Source organism: Pogoniulus pusillus, chromosome Z, assembly GCF_015220805.1.
Source record: "Pogoniulus pusillus isolate bPogPus1 chromosome Z, bPogPus1.pri, whole genome shotgun sequence".
NCBI lineage: Eukaryota > Metazoa > Chordata > Aves > Piciformes > Lybiidae > Pogoniulus > Pogoniulus pusillus.
In genome coordinates this window covers 51,240,675-51,261,255 of record NC_087309.1, presented here as the reverse complement: position 1 = coordinate 51,261,255, position 20,581 = coordinate 51,240,675, and the positions used below count along the sequence as shown (strand labels likewise).

The window sequence follows — 20,581 nt, the reverse complement described above, 5'->3', positions numbered from 1 at the left end:
CTTTACTTAGCATTCCAGGAATGCACATGAGAAAGTGATCTGGTATTGTACAAATATTCAATAGAGATGTTAAAACTGCCATTAAGGGCTATGAGAAGACAGATCAGGTTATTGACAGCTAGTTGCTTAGCAGGGTTGTTGAGCAACCCTATAGCCCTGAAGTAGCATGACCTACAAGCCAACTGTATCCATGCATGAGAAACTAACCATAAATCAATCTTAAAGATGCAATTCAGATCAAACAATAACCAGGATTGCAAACGCACAGAAAAATGTTGAGGTATAAAGTTATTTCTTTGACACCAAATGTAGACACTGGAATTCTTCATGGCTTGGTATAGCAACTGTGAGAAATGCTCCACAGAACAAAAGTGCTCCAATTATAAACTATGGTAAGACTTACCATCCTGAACTGGATGCTAAGTCATGAGCATTGTTAAAACTTCCTTCTATTACTGACTTTTTTCACACCTTAATAATTATCTAATTCACAATAATATGAAGAACAGCCTTACCTGAACTGATACACCTCAACTAAATTTTCTTAATACATACTAAGCAAACTTTCCATTTCTCCATCCTACTAAATAATTGCTTTTTGTTTGCTATGAATATTAGCATTGTATAATATTTTGATAATCACAGGGTAATGCTCTGATATTTTCACCTTGAACATGAACCAATCCATTGCAGGTTTTCATACAACTCAAAGACATACACATTAGTACAGAGGATGTGAATGCTAAAAGTAATTTTCCAGGAGAATCCTGCTCCAAAGAACTTCTGCCTGCTGTGCCATCACCAGCCCAGAGTCATTACCTCTTATTCTCCTCCTATCTCTCCATTCTCTTCTTTCTGACTCTCCTGTTGCTCATTGGCACTCTGCTCTCAAGAATATATCACCTCAGGCCTTTCACACGAGGAATCATTTCTGACCGTACTTGCCCCTGTCTTGAACATCCATTCTCATTTCCCTCTCATTTAGAGAAATTTTTCCATCAGTTTGGATGTAGCTACTTCGTTATTTGAAGCACACAGCAAAGCATAAAAAGTACTAATTGTCATGTGTCCTATCATGTGTCCTAAATAGCCTATCTAGTTTGGGCTTGTATACTATGTCTTAGTTTTACTCATATGACAATGAACTGTTACTGTCAAGGGAAATTTTTGAAAGTACTTTGCAAGCCATAACAACTTGGTGGGGAAGACCTGCCTGCCTGTATAAAGAGATCTGGTTGCAATTCAAGATAAAAAAGAGAGTTTATAGTCTTTGGAAGAAGGGGTAGGCCATTCAGGAGGGCTATGAAGCTGTTGTGAATCCATGAGAGATAAAAAACAGGAATGCCAAAGCCAAGCTGGAAAATAACTTAGTTTCACCTGTTAAAGAGTGCAAATTGTTCTATGAGTATATTAGCAGGAGGACTAAGGAGATGGATGCAGGAAGGAACATAGCTGTCAAGGATGAGGAAAAGGCTGAGGTATCCAATACCTTCTTTACTTCAGTCTTTAATAGTAGCACCAGTTATCTACCCTGCTGGAAGATACGTATGGGGAGCAGAATGAAACCTTCATAGTCCAAGAGAATATGGTTATCAACATGCTGCACCACTTAGACATACACAAGTCTCTGGGGCTGGATGGCACCAATCAAACTCATGTATACAGGAGGATGGGTACTTGAGAGAGCTGGCAGAAATGCTCACCAAGCCACCTTCCTGGTTAATAGAGGGGGTCTCAGTTGACTTGGAACTAATAAATGTGATACCCATCTACAAGGGAAGGAAGGAGGATATGGGGAAACACAGACCTGTCTCAGAGTGGTGGCGAATGGAGTTAAATCCAGTTTGCTGCTGATCACAAGTGGTGTTCCTAAGGCTCAGTATTGGGCAGTTATCTTTAGTATCTTCATCAGTGCTGTGGACATGGGAATCAAGTGCACTCTCAGCAAGTTCGCAGATGGCACTAAGCTAAAAGAGAGTGTTGATCTCCTTGAAGTTAGGAATGGGAGCTGGACAGGCTGGATTGATGGGCCAAGGCCAACTGTATTAAATTCAACAAGGCCAGGTGCTGCACTTCAGTCACCAACAGCTCCACACAACACTACAGGCTTAGGGCAGTGGCTGGACAGGTGCCATGCAGAGAAAGAACTCAGTAAGCTGATCAGCAGCTGGCTGAACAAAAGGCAGCAGTGTGCTTAGGTGACTGAGAAGGCCAGAAGCATCCTGGTCTCTAAGAGGAATAGTGCAACAAGCAGGACCAGCAAAGTGATTGTCCCCCTCTACTCAGCACCAAGGAGGCCAACCTTGAGTACTGTGTTCAGTTTTGGGCCCTTCACTATCAGAAAGACATTGAGGTCCTGCAGCATGTCCAGAAAAGGGAAACAAAACTGTTGAGGGCTCAAGAACACATGTCCTGTGAAGAACAGCTGAGAAAACTGGGGTTGTTTAGCTTGGAGAAAATAAGGCTGAGGGGAGACCTCACCACTCTCTACAACTACCTGAAAGGAAATTGTGGCCAGGTGAGCATTGCTCTCTTCTCCTTAATAACAAGCGATAGAACGAGAGGAAGTGACTACAAGTTGTTCTAGGGAAGCTTTACATTGGATATTAGAAGAAACTTCTTCACTGAAAGGATAATCAAATACTGGAACAGGCTCCCCAGGAAGGTGGTTGAAGCCCCATTCTGGAGATGTTTGAAGGATACAGATGTAATAGAACATGGTATAGCAACAGATTTGATAGATAATAGTTGGAACCCAACTTAAAGGTCTTTTCCAACTGAAACGATTTAACAATTCTTAATGCTGAAAGTGTTACAAATTAAGAGTATTTGTCTAGCACTAACATCTTCAATTGCAAATACACCTTTACAAATACCAGTTTCAGAAGAGAGTTTAAAGCCTTCTTCGCATAGGAAGCCTCTATTTAACTTGACAAATGCATGAAACATCTTCTGTTCATGGCCAATCTATTTTTAAAAATGTCAATCCGTATTTTGTCACATAAGCACCCAACTATTAATGGTGGCCAGCATCACACTATAAATAAACCAGAAATACTGCTAGAGTGAGGAAAGGTGGCTATCCAACTAACCACATCTTTAAGTAGAGCGAGGTTTTTTATTGTTAATGGCTGGGAAGAATCATCTCACTCTCTTCAGTCTGTACGTAAGGAAACGAGAAGCTTAAAATTGGAAAGTTCCAGTTTAGGTCACTCATGCGTTGTGTTCTTGTTCTTTTCCTAAACCAGAACTAATGCATTTATACCACCATTAATTTATAATATGAATATCTATTAATATATTCACAATAGTAATTTATTGGTATTTAAGGAAGGGGAAAAAAAGGCAGACTTCAGTTTTCTATCTTCTTCCCTATCCTAAGCTCCAGACACACAAAAGAAGTACTCAGGAAGAATTCCACCCTTTCAAAGTGCATTCTGAAGGAGAATGGCTTGCAACTCACATATTAATATAGAACATAACTACTGCATTCATCAAGCAACAATAGTTTCTGACTACCCTTTCCAGAAAAAAAAACCCTAACACTGAAAATCTCTCTTTTGCAAACTAAATTTATTTCTCAGTCCTGATCCAGGTATTTTCAAGGAACTGCCTAAGCATCTCTTTTGAACACAAACACAAACTGTTCTTAAAAAAAAAAGACAGGCTATTATCCACTAGCACAGGTCCATTAAGATTCTGGCATAGAGTATGTATCATTACAGTATAACCAAACCCAAGGAAAATCACTACATTACAGTTAACAGCATCTTGTTTAAGATACAAAACTAGAAATCACTACGTTTTTCTACATCAGTAATATGTACACAAAGGAACATGATGACCAACCACTGGATAAAAACAGTGTGGGAAGCATGAATCCTGTCTGAAGAATAAGTTGGAACATAAGCTTTTGGAACTCTTCCTGTACAGGTAGTCACTTCGAGCGACAAAAAAAAAAGTACACACATGACTAAGTTTAAGTACTCCTTAAATGTATCAAGCATGACATTTCTTGAATATTTTTTTAAAGATACTCCATATGGATCCATGCAGAAGAGTTATCCCAGCCAGTTAGATCTTCTCTAGGGAAAAAACCCAGAACTGATGAGGCAAACATTTTATAGATAAGAATTTGTGAACAGGTTTAGAAAAAAAAAAATTGAACTATCACCACAATTAGTGGTGGCCTTTGTGTGACACTGCCTAAAAGTGAAGGGGTGCAGAAGGTGACCTTGAGAGGTCCCTTCCAGATTAAGTCATTCTATGCACAGTAAGTTATTCCTGATATATCATACTGTGACTGCATGACTGTTTCCAAGTCATTCTATACAAAAGCAGCAACTGCACTATCAAAATTAAGACTGTACAACCTGGAAGGCCAGTTTGCCTGAAGCTCTACCATGTATCATATCAATGACAGACCCTGTATCTTTCATCTCCAAAGCTGACTAGTTTGACTTCAGGAATGAAAGAATTACAAAGCTATATGGTAATGATGGGTATCTTTAATAACCACCATCTGAAATTAACAACCAACTACAACAGTAATTTAGTATAGCTAAGATAGATTAATAACAAAGCTTAAATCCGTGCATATATGAACTTTTCATAATACTCATAACTTCTTCTCACTCCTTGACCACACAGAACTTCTAACAAGTTCAAAATTCCACTAATTAAACACCTTCAAGATGTTTTTCTTTACCTTGCTAAGAGCAACGCAGATTCATGTGCTGACTTTCACTGTCCTCTCTATTAACATAGTTCATGTGGCCAGTTCTTGAAGTTTCCTCACTTGATGTAATCCAGAAAATATACAATAAATATTCATCCTTTAGTCTTCTATTCCAGAAAAAAAGGACTCTTTTCAGTCCTGCTGGTTAATGCACAGTGAGTAGTCCAATCAAACCTCCTCTTTCTCATTCAGTTAAACACTGTTGTCACAAGAAACGTTTTGGAGGGATGACATTTTAATTCTACACTTGAAGTACCTGGAGAAACTATTTTAACAAGCCAATTTAAGGTGTTCCTCTCATTAAAGAGGTGAGAGACGAGTGTCTCATAAAAATATCCCTGTAGAATTATGTCTGTCAATTTCTACCTACTGTGATAGGAATGATAAAACAAGAGCAGAAGCAACTGTAGCTTTCTGAATAGAACATCCACATCTCGATTAATACTATGACATCATTAGACTGATCTTCACTGCTGGAAGTAAAGTATGACTCCTTAGCAAGCATCTTTTCAAATTCATGCTTCTGCATCAACAGAACATGGACATTCCGCACTACTAGTAGTACTAACTACAAACAAAAAGTCATTTCATTCCACATTGAATCCAAACAGTTGCCAAGGGTTAGGACTAGGCCAGCCACTAGATGAGTTACAGATGATCTCTATTAACTCTTCCAAAAGGGCCACAGAAAAGGAGTAAGGCACTTGTGAATTGGAAAGACTAAACCAGTTTTAAGTAAAATAATAACAATAAAATTAAATATAGATAGATACAAAATCAATACAGAACCCAACTCCCTGACAGCAGTTAGGTGACTGTCACTATTGGTAGGCACCAGGTTAGTCCTAGACTGGATTCAGAGGCAAGCAGGAACTGGATTCAGGAACACATTCTAGTGTTCACTGAACTGGATTTAGGAACACATGGATTGGGAAGACAGAATAGAGTCCTCCTTGGATGCTGCCCACTGAACAATAGAGCCAGACCCCCACAGTCCCTTAGCTTTATACTGAATACAACGTATATGGAACAGACCTTGTTGTTAACTTCAGGAAGCGCAGTCACTTAGACTGAGCTGAAAAGTTTATAAAAAAAAAAATCACAGAAGAGAATTAGTCCTGCCCTACTCAAGAGCTGAAAAAAAATGCAACAATTCAACTCCATGTTACCAGATGTAACAAGTGTCAGATAGAAGAGAAAAAAGCTACCTGTAGGAAGTTCTAATGGCAGACACCTCTTAGACAGAAGCCAAGGCCACCAACTTCTGAGTATAAAGTGCAATATACCAAAACATTCTACCAGCAATAGCAGCGTAACTGTAATTTCTCACCTCTCCTCCACAACTGGAACTCAGGGTGCTGAGATGTGCTCCACAGCATGCTTCCAGACATCCCTTGGCCTATCTTTCACAGAATCGTGGAATTATTTGGACTGGAATAGACCTCTGAGACCATCAAGTCCAGTCTATCACCTAACACCGCCACACTGCCAAGACCATGTCATTAAGTGCCACATTCAATCATTCCTTAAACACCTCCAGGGCTGACAATTCCACCACCTCCCTGAGCAATCTATTCCAGTATCTAAATTACCCCTTCCATGAGCAAGCACCTTCTAACATCCAACATAAACCTCCTCTGGCGCAGCTTCAGGTCATGCACTTTTGTCTTGTCACAAGTTGTGTGGGAGAACAGCTTGAACCTCACCTTATTACACCTCCCCTTCAGGTAGTTGTAGAGTGTGATAAGGGTCTCCCATCTTCTGAGTCTCCTCCAGGCTAAACAACCCTAGCTCACTCAGCCTCTCAAGGCTTTCTCTCCAGTCCCTTCCCCAGCCCTGTCGCTTTCCTCTGGACCTGCTCCAGCACCTCAATATCTTTCTTGAAGTGAGCGGCCCAGAACTGCACATAGTCCTTGAACTGAGAACTCATCAGTGCTGAGTACAGGGGCAGGATTATATCCCTAGTCCTACAGGCCACAGTACTTCTGATACAAACCAAGATGCCAGTCTTTTCATGACAGCTGGGCACACTACTGGCTCATGTCCAGCCAGTTGTCAACCAGCACTCCCAGGTCTCTCTCTGCCAGGCCACTCTCCAGCCATTCATCCCCCAGTCTGTAGCACTGGGGCTATTGTGGCCAAAGTGTGGGACCCTGCACTTGGCCTTGTTAAACCCCATACTGCTGGCCACCATCTTCCTTTCTAGAAGTCCTTATCAGAGGCTGGTACTACTGTAGACTGCCAAAAGGACACATAACTCAGAATTCCTGAAAATTGTTGTGGATAATATGAATCAAATCTTGAGAAAATTAAAAAAAAAAAAAAACCACTTTAAAATGAGATAAACTATTTAAATTTTTAAATGACTGTAATACTTGTCCCATCTATAGGTAAAAATCTGGTTTTCCTTCACAAGCTTTTCTCCAAAAATGCATATGGTTGGTGTGATCAATCCAGTCTTTTGTTCTTCTGTCCAAACTAAGATATGGGTAATAAAATACTATTTGTAAGCCAAGTATTAGTAAGAAAGAAAACTTTTCATTTGTTATCCTTAACTCAATTTGAAAAAATCACATTTGATGGAATATGAGCATAAATAGTAAGTACTTGTGTGCTACAAAATGTCCAGCTACTTTCCCTCCCCAGTTACCTAACTAAACTGACTATTTAACAGTAACACAAAAGCTACAGCATGCTTCTTTGGCAAGCATTAGCCATAACGCATATCATCACCCAGAAAGCCACAAAAAGCAGATTTTTATTTTAAATCTAATCTAAGACAAAGTCATCTTTATGAGACTTCACTTATATGTAGGCTCTTTATTCTTACCAGTATACCACCTGATCTTTTAGCATTACACAAAAATCAGCCACACATGAACCTGTTCAGAGGAGAAAGTATGCAGTAATACATTTTCTTTTGGAAATGTTCTATAGAGTTGTGTTCAGAAAGTACAGCTAAGGAAGCACTACTTTCTCTCTCTAGGGCAAAGTATAGAAACTGATGGATGTTACCTCCTTTGGGAAGTTGGTTCAGAACCTTAAGAAAACTTCTGGAAAAGCTTTGCAGCCTCTAAAAACAATCTATACCCCTACCCAGAGAACGCTGTGACACAGGAGATGAAAAGCTGCTTACTGCAGTCACAATGAGAACAGCTTGTTTGTTCTTAGGAACTTCTTGTCCTACTCCACAGTGCTCCATAGATACCACTAACTTTTGTAACAGATAACCTAATCAAATTTCTCATACTCATGTTTGCTTTCACCAGACCTTAGTCTACACATATACCATACCTCATAACATGGAAAAACTGGTAGCACTTACTGTAATCACAGCCTTGCTCAGACAGATAGAGCCTCTGCAGCCATACTCTGTTTCATCTTCAGACTTGTAGTAACTGAGTGTGTTGCTCTTCAGGACTACCCATCGATCCTGCCACCCATGAATGTAGTTGGTCCACTGTGAGAAAAAAAATCCAAATATCAGCTAACACAACAATAAAAGACAACATGGCTGATATTTCTCAGGCTTTCAAATACCAGGAGAAAAAAACCTCTGAAAGTTGTTCCCAATTGAGAATTTTATTCTGCTCAGCACTCCCAAAATAACTTTAGAAATTCTTAAAGGTACTAAAACCCAGTTGTTTCAAATGAACAGTAGAATGACAGATGTCTTGGCTGCAACTACATTGCAAGACCAGTTAAAACAAAGGTTACAAATACAATTATTAAAATCAAAGAAAGGAAGGGAGAGGGAAAAAAAATCAAACATAAATCAGGTGACTAAACTTGCCTTGATGATTCAAAATCTGGAGTTACACCAAAAACTAAACTTAAGAGGAACATGACAAAATTAATTTTATGTAAAATTTCTAGAAAATTTGTTTTACTTATCTAGTTCTCTTCATATAGCTAGAAATATGCCTTTATCCTACAGTATATAACTATTGTGCCTATAGGAGTAAGTTCTTAGCCAATTCAATATTGCCCATAAATATTTCTTTAAGGTTTAATTCCTATCTGCTTTCTTATTAAGAAGATACTTATGGGTATACATTCAATCATCCTTTTGCTATTCAGATTTTTCTAGGGGCTCCATTCACAAATGGAATGAAACCAATACTCCAGGAACAAGCCTTGGATTCATCTTACAGACATCTAGTAAGAAGCATCTAAGCGTTCTGGTTATTAATCTTGTATTTGCAACACATTCCCAACTGCACTTTGAATTACTATACAACACCAACAGAGCATCAGGACTGCTCTGTAACTGACTACAAACTGCTCCTTGGTCTTCAATAACAGCACAAAAATTACTAACTAGAAAAAAATTGAAGCAAAAGCATCAAAATAATTTTGTCATGTAAGCACTTCTTTGATCACGACAGATATTCTTTGACTTAAAGCTCTGAGAAATAAGCTCTTTTTAGCATTTAACTCTATTATTCATTTTGCAATACATGAACGGGGGGAGAAGAAAGTTGACAACAGCCTCGTTTCCACTTTATACTATACACATTGGTCAATACAAGTCTCACAACGACATGCTATGTTCAGTAATAACAAGAAGAAAATAAATTGTATAGGTGAGAAATTCCTAAAAATTTTCATAGATAAGACCTTCAATTGCTCTTCAAATGAAGGCCTTTTTGATCTCATGATACACTGAATTGTTAGGTAAAGAAAACCTCACATGTGCTCAGTACATGAACTAGAAGCACAAGCAGTCATGAAGGTAGCTTATTTCCTGCCTTCCTCTTCTCCCTTCTCTTATATTTCCAACTTCCCCTCAGCTACGAAAGGCGGAGTCCAAAGTTATCTTGGGTAAAAGAGCAATAAACAGGGAGGAAAATGCCTCTCTTGATCGAGTTAAGTGAGACAAGTATAGCAATCAATCTTGCATTTGCTGTTGCAATCGATGCTTGCTGTTGCAATAAAAACATGCAATGAATTGAGGCTCCTTCAAGTATAGTAGGTAGGCATAAGAAAAAGCCACTGTTTTTTTCCAAGAACCAAGCTCTTCTGTTTTAAGAAAGACTCTTCCATGTTGAAGTTATTTCTTCACATTCACCTTAAAATGTTTTAACAGAAATACAATGGAAAAATGTCTAGGATTCTGGAATGTTTAAAGAGACCAGAAGGATATACTTCTAATAAGCTTTCCTTACCAAAGCACAAAATACTGAAACACTTAAGCATATAGAGAACTGCAGCCTACTTTTATGGGTTTAGAACTTAATTACACACAGTAAGCTGTTTTAAAAAATAGTATTCCCTTAGTAGGAAGCCTAGTATGCTAGCATTTCATTTTAAGTAGTCTGTCTCAAGTATTACCAAAGCATCAAATAACAGAAGGTAAACTTATCCCTCAAACACGTTCACTGCAACAGGTTTCACCATTCGGATTGCATAGTGTTCCCTCAGGAAAGGCAGTATCGACTACATTCAGCACACTCCTCCACAAAAATAGTTTGCAAATGTCTAACCTACAGAATGTCAAAAAACATGGCTTCACCTGCTATGCCAGTAAGAAACAGCATCTGGACTTTCAACAAAATAAAAATCAATTACACTGCACAAATTACGTCCCTTTCTAATGACAGGAGCATCTAATAAAAGGAAGACCACAATAGGAAAAATACCCAAACAAACAAAACCACAAAAGAAACAAACCAATTGAACAAAAGCGCTATACTAAACCAAAACCTCCATTTTAAATGCTCACTTACATCTCACGTTCTCCCCCCCCCTCCAAACACTATTAGATGACAAGACCTTACAAATGAAAGTCAAGACCCTTCTCCTAACCATTCCTCTCATCTCCGGGGTTCGAAACATTTCTAGGCTGGAAGGAGTTTGGCAAGTCTCTCTCGAAGAGCAAGAATCCTGGCCCTGCTATGACTCTCAGCATCTGAGACCAGTTTGTGATCTGTGTGTCCTGTGACTTGTGTCTGCTATGCTGGCTTGTGTCCAGCCTTATTTTGTAGGTCAGGAAAAAAAAATTCAAAGTCTAGTGTTTTAATTCTACTGATATTTCAACATTATTCTGAATGCATTCTTTACAATTAAAAAAATCTGCGTGCAAACTTAGTAATTCAATATCCAACTTTAAAGTAGCCCTAACAACAAAGTTTCTCATTATCAATCGGCGCGTACCTGCAAGTCAGTGACAGAAGAGAAGGGGAAAAAAAAAAAGTACGTTTATTTTTAAAAGGGGAAATAAGCTTTAGGGTCACTCTCCTTCCGCTTCTTTCCACCTCCCGTACCCCTCGCTGCCGTGTTTTGATACTTGGACGAATGGCTCCCGTGCCAGGGCCCGCTCCTGGGATGCGACACAGGCTGTGCCTGCCCTTCCGCTAGTCCCGGAGGCAAGTGGGGTGTTGCGGCCCCGGGCCCTCCGCCGGCGTTGGCCAGGAGCCTGAGACACGAGGGAGACGCCCTCGCTCGGCGCACCCGGCTGCCTCCTCCCGGGCCCGGCTCTGCCGAACCTCACGCCGTGCTGACAGCGGGCTCGGGCAGGGACGCTCAGAACCGGGCGACAGTGACACTGCCGCCACCCGCCCAAACAGTCTGAATCCACGGTTCTCTCCCGAGCAAGGGAGGGGCGGGCGGGCAGCTGCGCAGAGCCAGGGGGCCCCGCGGCGGAGCTTTACCGGTGCCCGCAGCTATGGGAAGGGGTGCGAGAGGTTGGCACCGTGCAGCGCGGCCCGGCAGGCTCCCTTGCCATCAGGTGGCGGCTGCCCCGGCTGCGCCAGTGCCTCCTGCGGAGTCTACCGGCTACATAACCAGGCCCATCTACCGATGCCGGGCGCCTCGGCCTGATTCTCTGGAGCAGGCAGATGAGAGGCGGACAGGTCTGACAGCCTTCGCATGGCCGCGAAATGCGAAGGGGAACCGGGACGCGGAGAGAGGAAGCAAAAGGCCGCAGGGCAGGGGACAGGCAACTTACCTTGCTGAGCACCCCGCAGAGCTCAACAGGCAGCCCGAGCTCGGTCTCAGGATCCTCCTCGGAGCCGGAGGAATGCCAGCTCTGGTTGTCCGACATGGAGACCACAGCCGTAGCCACCGCCGACCAGGGAAGAGTCGAGGCAGCTCCCACCCACAGCAGTCTCAGCCTCCTCCTGCCGAGGGACGGGAGCGGAGGGCTCTACCTGAGCGGCACCGCTGGTGTCCGCGGGTGTCACCAGCGCCACCCGCCTCTGCCGACTGACCAGCGGCTAGGCACGCAGGCTCAGGCTTTCCCTTCACCGCAGGTCCGCAGCAAGAGCCACAACATAGATGTGGCGAGGGGAGGAGGGGCGAGCGCGCGTCCGCCTGCCGCGCACTCCGCTCAGAGATCGGCCGCTTCTGCCGCCGCCATCTTATGTGAGCCGACACTCCGTGACACTATTTCCCAGCTCCGCCCCACGCCCGCCCTCACGGCCCCGCGGGACCACCTGGTGTCTGACGGAAGTTGTAGTATCGCTCCGAGAAGCCTAGTCGCCGTTGCCTCTCGGGAAAGGTAGTTTCTTGTGACGGCTAGTGCAGCATCATGTGCTGGGAGATGTAGTCCGCCGCGGCAGCCATAGGCGCGTGGATGCCATCTTGGCTTCGGTGTTTCTCTGGCGCTACCAGCGAAGTTGGTCTTCGTGCCCCCGATGAGGTGGGGAATTGTGCCACCGCGGCAGCCAGACAAGAGCAGCCGTAGCCTCTGGGCCTACACTTGATTTATTTCTCGTGGGGTGAGGGGATGTGTGTCTTTCCGGTCCTCTTTCTAGCCTGAGAGATGGGATCTCTCCTACCTCAAGTTCGCACGACTGAAAGTTAAATGCCAGCCATTTCCCTTAACAAAAATGGTGGCCGCGGAGGCTGCAGGAAGGGGTGGGAAGTGCTGCCGTATGCCGGGTGAGGCGTAAGGACAAGGCGGGCTGTCCCGCCACAATTAACGGAGGTCGGGTCGCCTGCGCGCAGGCTGGTGGGCATCTGAGTCGCTTCTGTGGGGCCGCGGAGCGAAGAGGCCACTGAAGCCCTTGCCCTGCGGGCGGTTCTGATTAGACGCGGCCGCAGGTGCTCTCGACAGCCTACTCCGTCCTGGATGAAGTGACGCTTCTGTGCCGCCCGCTTTCGTTCTCGTAAGTCCCCAACTGTGTGATGAGTAGAGCGGAAAGTGGCGGTCAGCAGTTAGCCTCAGCTGCCAGGTAGCGGTGTCTTGTCTTTTATTTGCCTAATATTTTCGCAGTTTAGGGGACGAAGCGATTTTTTTTCTTCCAGACTTAGTCTGAGAAGTATTTGCTGATATTTATGGGTGGAGAAATACTTGCAGGAAAGAAAAAAAGTCACAGTTGAATGTGTCATTTCGCAATTTATGAACAGATATAGTGGGTTGGAAAGAATTTGGAAAGAATGTGAGATTTGTGCCGGCCCTTCTCCTTTCTCGTGATTTCTTGGGAGGTTAAAAAAAAAGTGTGTTAAATGGTATTGGTTGAGGAAACAGTTTTAGAACACACACTTCTGCTTATATCGCAAGAGCAGTGCTACACTATTGTGTTTTCTCTGGTTTCCTACTTACGACAGTTTGTTGTGTAATTTCTTCCATATTGCACTGGTTGAAAGGTTCCATTGAGGGTCTGTATTTTTTTTTTTTTGAGCTATTAGCACTGACGCTTCTATTTGTATTAATCCTCTGTAGCAGCTAAAAGTTAATACCAGTCTAAGTCTCTGTACTGAGAATGATAGGTAAACTAGCATGGTTTTCCTAAGCAATTAGAAACAACAGTTGCAAACATCTTAATATGTATGTTATCAATCGGGTGATACTATCTGAAAAGCCAGTCATGTTTTTTCCATTAAACTCAGAATGAACATCTTTCTCTACCATGATCGAGGAGGTAAAGAGACATGTCTGAGCAAATCCTCTTGGCAGTGGCAGTGACAGCCATGTGCTGTCATGATTGTGGTCGGGGGCTATTCACTTAGTTCCAGAAGTAGCTCTTTTTTTTCCCTTTATCTACTTTTTTCTTTTTTTCCTTTAGAATATACTATGGCTTAAACGTGTGAAAAATAAAAATTGCATAAATAAATATTCTTTAAGGTTAACAAAAATAATCATGCTTGTTAAAGAGAATGTTCATTTTAGGTAATATTTTAACATAAAACCTATAAATTAATATAAAATATTTGTCTTATTTTTAACATGATGCCACCAGCCCACATTCTTCCAAAAGGTGTACTGGAATTGTGAATGTAAATTATCTCTTCTTTCTAATGTTCTGATCGTCTTTCTCATCTGTTACTTGCTATCTATTACACTTAATGAGTTCAGGTTGTATCTACATTAGGAAGAACGTGTTGCTGTGAGGAAAGATTTGTAAAGGAAAGATCTGTTGCTGAGGGCCTTAAGTTCACTTGTTAAATATTTCTTTAGATTAGTCCCGTGGAAGGCACCTGCATTGGTAATTGTAACATATCACATGTGCTCCAGAAGCACTGTTTTCCAGTTCAGTTTGGTTTTAAAAAAATCCGATTTGTCTGCCCCAAGACCAGTCTGGAAGGTGAAGCAGAATATGGGAAATGGAGACGGTCTATCTGATACAGTGATGTAGGCCATTCACTCCTCTCTTTCACTGCCTTTTCCATTGGACCTTCGTTTTGTGATTCATTGCTACGTTTGTTTGGTCTCACGCCCCAGTACTTAATCTGTACCCTTTCTAGTGTCTTACGGGTTGGGAGAAATTTAGAAATTATTGTCTTAACTGGAAATAGTCCTCACTTTTGTTGGAATAACAGAACGAATAATGTTGGTTTTGTGTTACTGATATACTTACTTCAGTTAAAAAAGTTTTAAAAAATTTTTGCTACTGAGTATGTCAGTCATAAACATCACAAAATTGATAACTTTATAGTTCTTTTTTTATTCTCCCTTTTTGTGTCTCTTTTTTCTGCTACTGTAACTTCTGTTGTAGAGTGTTCGTTATATCTAAAACACGTTCACCAGTAGTGTATAATTATTTTCTAACATGTTCATGTGCGCAGTTATGTTTGCTTTTAACTTCAAGATCATTTTTCTTAAGAGGATTACTCAAATGGCTTGATAAATGGCATAAAGTGCATATTTCGACATTGGATTTTAAGTATTGTCAGAAGCAATCTCTATTACCTGTTTACTTTTCACGTTCATGTCACATGTGCTTTAAGAAGTGTTTCTTCAGACTAGCCCTAGTCTAGTCCCGTGGAGGGCGACTGTGTTAGTAAGTGTAATGTCTCAGATGTGCTCATGAAAGGTGAATTACGTAGTGTTCAAAAGGATTGAATTGTCTGCACATTGCTAACAGCGAGTTCAGAAAAGAAGTAGTTGAGGAATTTTTCTGAAAGATCGTTCTAGGTGCTTGTATATGATCTTTGTTTTTGTAAAATGCTAAGTCAGCTGCTGTGTACAAAATAGTCCCGTTCTATTGTGTTGCCCTGGGCACTTAAAATTTTCATTTCTGTGAGTCCTGGCCTAGTTTTCTGTTCAGTATTAATTTATCATGTAGCTTGGTTTACAGAGCATGTGTACCAATGCATACATCTGTCTTAGAAGATTCTATTTTCTGTAGTTTTATTATATATTGGGATTTTATTACAGATTTTGTTGTATATTGAGAGAGAGAGAATTGTGAAATAGTAGATGTTTTGAATGCTTCTATAGGGATCCTCTGTGGTTAACACTGTGTGTATTAAACACCATTAAAATTGCTGTGCGGTTTCTTCTGCCGGTTCTGTTCTTGTAATTCATTACAGGATTAGAACTGACAGGAGTCCTCTTCTCAGGGATATTTGGAAACCAGGGCTGTAAGTAAATACCAAACCCCATGCCACTGAAAAGAATTGAGCTGACAGTTGAGAAGGGCAGTCTAATCTGCTTGCTTGCACATGTCTTTGTTTCTTGGTGGTTTATCTTGCCGAGGAAGGCAGACTTAAGAGAAGCTTATACTTAAATCATAATCAGAGGAACATGTGTTTACAATTAAAAGAGGGTTAAGCAGTTTGTTAAGTTTGATCCCATCAGTCAGAATGTTTCTTTGTCAAACGAGTGCTTGGGAAAGTCAGGTGCACTTCTGGAAAGTATGTAGTGTAATGTTATTGTTTGAAGACAAAATATTCCCTCAGTTTAGTTCAATCAAGTGTCTAAAAATATGCTATATTTGAATACAGGTGGAAGCACTTGAAATTAAATGATTGCTCTGATTTCACTGCTGTTTCAGTATCTTGATACTTTTATGTACTATAGCCCTCACTCATTGATTTTCTGTGCCTGCTACTAGAAGAGCTTGAGTGAGGTTTTTAGTGGTCCTTTCCACTTATAAATATCACAGGTTACTTACAAAGCTCCCTACACGATATTGCTATTCCGTGGTTCTTTTACCTCTTTTTGTTTTGCATTAGCTGTTGGCATTTACAGATGAAGTCTTCCTCATTACCTTTAGAAGTCTTTTCAGTAGCAATTAAAGGTTGCTTCCTGCATTAATAGTTGAATAATAGATCCAGCTCCCTTTCACCCATTCCCAAATCAAAAGATTAATAGGATAGTGTTTAACTGTAGTCTGCCTTCAGTAGCTTCTTGAGGTGACAGCGTACCAAACATGTATCACTTTTTGCCTAGACTGTTCTAAACTTTTACCCTCTTTTAGCAAAAATGTTACAGGATTGTGTCACCACAACATAAATGCCTTCTCAGGGTCAATTCTCCACTGAAATAGTTTCTACTTGGCCTTACCAGTTCCTGCCTGACATTTTGGTTACATTTTACACAGCGTTTCAAAATTGTGCTCTTCCTGCATTCCTTTTAGATATGTCCATTTTCATTTTCTCTGTGGTGGGTGATTCACTCGTTTTATCTGACAGTGTTCAATTTGTTAGAGTTTTTGTGAGTGATTTCAACATGCTAAAAATATTTTTTCTTTGTATTTCATGTGTTTTTTTTTCCTTTATCTGAAACAAACTCTTCAGGTTCTACTTATCTTAAGCAGCTGAAAATTGTATCAGTTGTTATTCATGTTTTCTGTACACCTTTAAGCTTTGGTGGAGAATTAATATCGTGTCCTCAAATAACTGTTTTCTTCTTAACTTCAACTAAAATGTTCTTTGATATTTATACCCTTTATCATTGGATATTAGCAATATATTTCGTACCACACAAGAAGCTGAAAAGAGTAAATTTATCTGGAAATCACCATTTAGGAGTCTTTTAAAAGACAATTATTTTTTTCCTTGACTGGTATCATCATCATAATTTTTTCTTGCTGGATGTATAGCAGTGTGATAAAGAAGGCTTTTGACTGGCACAAGTTAGTGTTTAAAACCTCTGCTATAAAACTGAGCCTTTAAGAGTGATCTAAATGGGGTGAGGAAAAAGATTCGTATATGCTTGAGATAAAGGCACTTCCAGGATTAAGGGACAGCTGAAAATTTTTGCCAACACTAGAACAGGAAATAGAAGTAATCTTGTGCTCATTCCAGGTTCTTGAAGGGAAAGAGTTCAAAAAGAACTAGGGGAAATAATGGAGCAATATTTACCTTGAGGAAGGTATTTGTTGGGAATTGTGCCTGCTATTTTCCATACAATGGAATTATTGTTGAGGCATCAATACTGGGATGGTTATGAGCTGGAGATGAAAACTGGAATATTGTGTGGGCTGCAGTGCTTTTTCCTACTGCAAGTGGGGGAAAAAAAAGATTTTTTTTGTCAGCATAACCTTTTATTTAACAAATACACATAAAAGCTATGAAGCCACTCTCATTCCTACTTGCTGTTGTAGTGTCATAGAAACATAGAATCAGCCAGGCTGGAAGAGACCTGCAAGATCATCAGGTCCAACCTATCACCCAGCCCTATCCAATCAACTAGACCATGGCACTAAGTGCCTCATCCAGTCTTTTCTTGAACACCTCTAGGGACAGCGATTTCATCACCTTCCTGGGCAGCCTACTCCAATGGCAAATCACTCTCTCTGTCAAGAACTTCCTCCTAATATCCCTCTGGCACAACCTGAGACTGTGTCCCCTTGTTCTGTTGCTGGTTGCCTGGAAGAAGAGACAAACCCTCACTTGACTACAGCCTCCCTTCAGGTAGTTGTGGACAGCAGTGAGGTCACCCTTGAGCCTCTTCTTCTCCAGGCTAAACAACCCCACCTCCCTCAGCCTCTTCTCATAGAGTTTGTGTTCCAGGCCTCTCACCAGCTTCATTGCCCTTCTCTGGACACGTTCCAGTACCTCAACATCTCTTTTGAATTGAGGAGCCCAGAACTGGACACGGTACACAAGGTGTCACCTAACCGGTGCTGAGTACAGGGGCAGAATAACCTCCCTTGTCCTGCTGGCCACACTGTTCCTGATACAGGCCAGGATGCCACTGGCTCTCTTGGCCACACTGCTGGCTCATCTTCAGCCTACTATAGAATCATAGAATCAACCAGGTTGGAAGAGACATCCAAGATCATCCAGTCCAACCTATCACCCTGCTCTATCCAGTCAACTAGACCATGGCACTAAGTGCCCCATCCAGTCTTTTCTTGAAGACCTCCAGGGACGGTGCCTCCACCACCTCCCCGGGTAGCCCATTCCAATGGGAAATCACTCTGTCTGTGAAGAACTTCCTCCTAACATCCAGCCTATACCTCCCCTGGCACAACTTGAGACTGTGTCCCCTTGTTCTATTGCTGGTTGCCTGGCAGAAGAGACCAACCCCCACCTGGCTACAGCCTCCCTTCAGGTAATTGTAGACAGGAATGAGGTCGCTCCTGAGCCTCCTCTTCTCCAGGCTGCACACCCCCAGCTCCCTCAGCCTCTCCTCATAGGATTTATGTTCCAGGCCCTTCACCAGCTTTGTTGCCCTTCTCTGGACACATTCCAGCACCTCAACATCTTTCTTGAATTCCTGGCTGCTCTCCAGCCACTCAGTCCCCAGCCTGTAGCTTTCCTTGTGGTTGTTGTGGCCAAAATGTAGAACCCTGCACTTGGCCTTCTTAAATCTCATCCCATTGGCTTCTGCCCACCCATCCAGCCTGTCAAGGTCCCTCTGCAGGGCTCTGCTACTCTCCTACGGATTGACATCTGCCCCTAGCTTGGTGTCATGTGCAAACTTACTGATGCTGGACTCAATCCCCTCATCCAGATCATCAGTAAAGATAATGAACAGCACTGATCCTTGGGGAACACCACTAGTGACTGCCAACTGGATGTGGCACCACTCACCACCACTCTCTGGGCCCCGGCCTTCAGCCTTCAGCCAGTTCTTGACCCATATAAATTCTGATCCCCACATCATCCTCTGTTCTTTGAAAAACTACAATCTGGAGATAAACACATCATTACTTACTGATCTTGCATCTTTGGAATAAATAATTTTAAATAAACTGAATTAGTGGAATGGGATTAAAATTGGGATATTTTTGTCATAAAGGGCACAGTTCCCTCAAAGAGGAAAGACTTCTCTCTGACAGAGGGAGCAGCTCAAAGGGGAAGTTTAGGAGTGGATGTTCTTACTCTATGGGTAAAACTGTGATGCAACTTGGGGTAGGGAGAAATTATTTTTTATGCTTTTCCAGTAACAAATATATGTTAATTAATTTACACCAGTGTTGCACTTGGGTTCTGCTTATTTTAATCTGGCAAAATAAGAGGAAAGGTTCCTAATGCAGAGGGTGAAGTTCAAATTCTTTAGTTTTCTAAGATCAATTTAATAACTAGATAATTTACCATATAACTAGAGCCTATCAAAGGATTCAGCTGTTTACATTTGTAAGTAACAAGGGAACATGTCAGAAGTTCACGTATCAGAAGTACCTGAATGTATAAGAATAGTAAAGACTTGGCAAGTTCAATTAATTTGGTACCATGGCTGTACAAGTTAATGAGGAAGAAAAGTATGTATGAATTTTACTCTGAATTAAACAATAGGGCTTTATTAAAAACTTCCATCTGAAACCATGTATTTCTCTAAGATGAGCTTTAACACAGAAGTTTTGAATTTTAGCTAGAAACTGGAAAAGAGTCTATGCCTTGTCTCAAGTAGGAAGGAGGGCTATATAAACAATGGTCTTCTGCAATTAAAAGTATTTTTAATGTAATAATCTAGTGAGTAATATTTGTGTTTAATTTCTTGTTTCACCTGATAAGACAACATGTGAGCATAAGCTTCATATGCATGTGTAAGATACTGTCCTTTTCCCTGAAGTTGGTGGTGCTCAGTTGTTTCTGTAAACATACAGTTCAGAAGAATATGTTTTTTAAGGTAATGGAAAAGGACAGTATTACTGTCTCTAAACACTGGTGGAGTTACAGTTGGGTTTATGTGGTGAGTGTGGCAGGTAATCCACTTTACAGGAATACAAATCTTCACACTTGTTATAAGTATGTTGTTTTCTGAATAAGATACTTATTCAACAAATGCAGCAAATTCCTTAATTTTTTTTGTATTGTTCATCTGGAATTTAGAAACAAATAATATGATTTGAATCTTTTTCCAGAAATTAAGTGTCAGAAGAGGTACTTGTTTTCAAGAAGTCCTATGGACGACATGAAAGAAGTTGATAACAGCAACTGCAGTGATGGAGTTATCCTTCGAATGGGCCTCAATGATAACAAAGCTGGAATGCAAGGTTTGGATAAAGAGAAAATCAATAAAATCATCATGAAAGCTACCAAGGTTGGTTTGCTTTATAAAGCCCTTCCATTCCACACATTTTATCCCTCACATATAGATGGAGATCTTCTATAGAGAAATGCATGTGTAGGGACAAAGGGAAGGAGCTGTAATTATGAATACAATAGGGCACTGTTGAATTTGTCCACAGGGACATGGAAGAACATAGCTGAGTACTTCCT

At 41.2% G+C, this 20,581-nt stretch overlaps 2 protein-coding genes across 3 annotated transcripts in view; one reads left to right on the top strand and one right to left on the bottom strand.

Annotated features, from left to right (window-relative positions):
* The window catches only part of CERT1 (ceramide transporter 1), an 81,165-nt gene extending 69,052 nt beyond the window's left edge, over nt 1–12,113 (bottom strand). For both annotated transcript variants that reach the window (XM_064176284.1, XM_064176285.1), the window contains exons 1-2: nt 11,688–12,113; nt 8,064–8,198 (exon numbers count right to left, since the gene is read on the bottom strand). In XM_064176284.1, the coding sequence (XP_064032354.1) occupies nt 8,064–8,198; nt 11,688–11,783 (231 nt within the window). In that variant the 5' untranslated portion in view covers nt 11,784–12,113. The remainder of the gene's footprint in view (nt 1–8,063; nt 8,199–11,687) is intronic.
* An 8,114-nt stretch (nt 12,114–20,227) lies between these two features.
* POLK (DNA polymerase kappa) overlaps nt 20,228–20,581 on the top strand; it is a 29,320-nt gene continuing 28,966 nt past the window's right edge. The window contains exon 1 of the mRNA XM_064140059.1: nt 20,228–20,402. Coding sequence (XP_063996129.1) covers nt 20,265–20,402 — 138 coding nt within the window. The 5' untranslated portion in view covers nt 20,228–20,264. The remainder of the gene's footprint in view (nt 20,403–20,581) is intronic.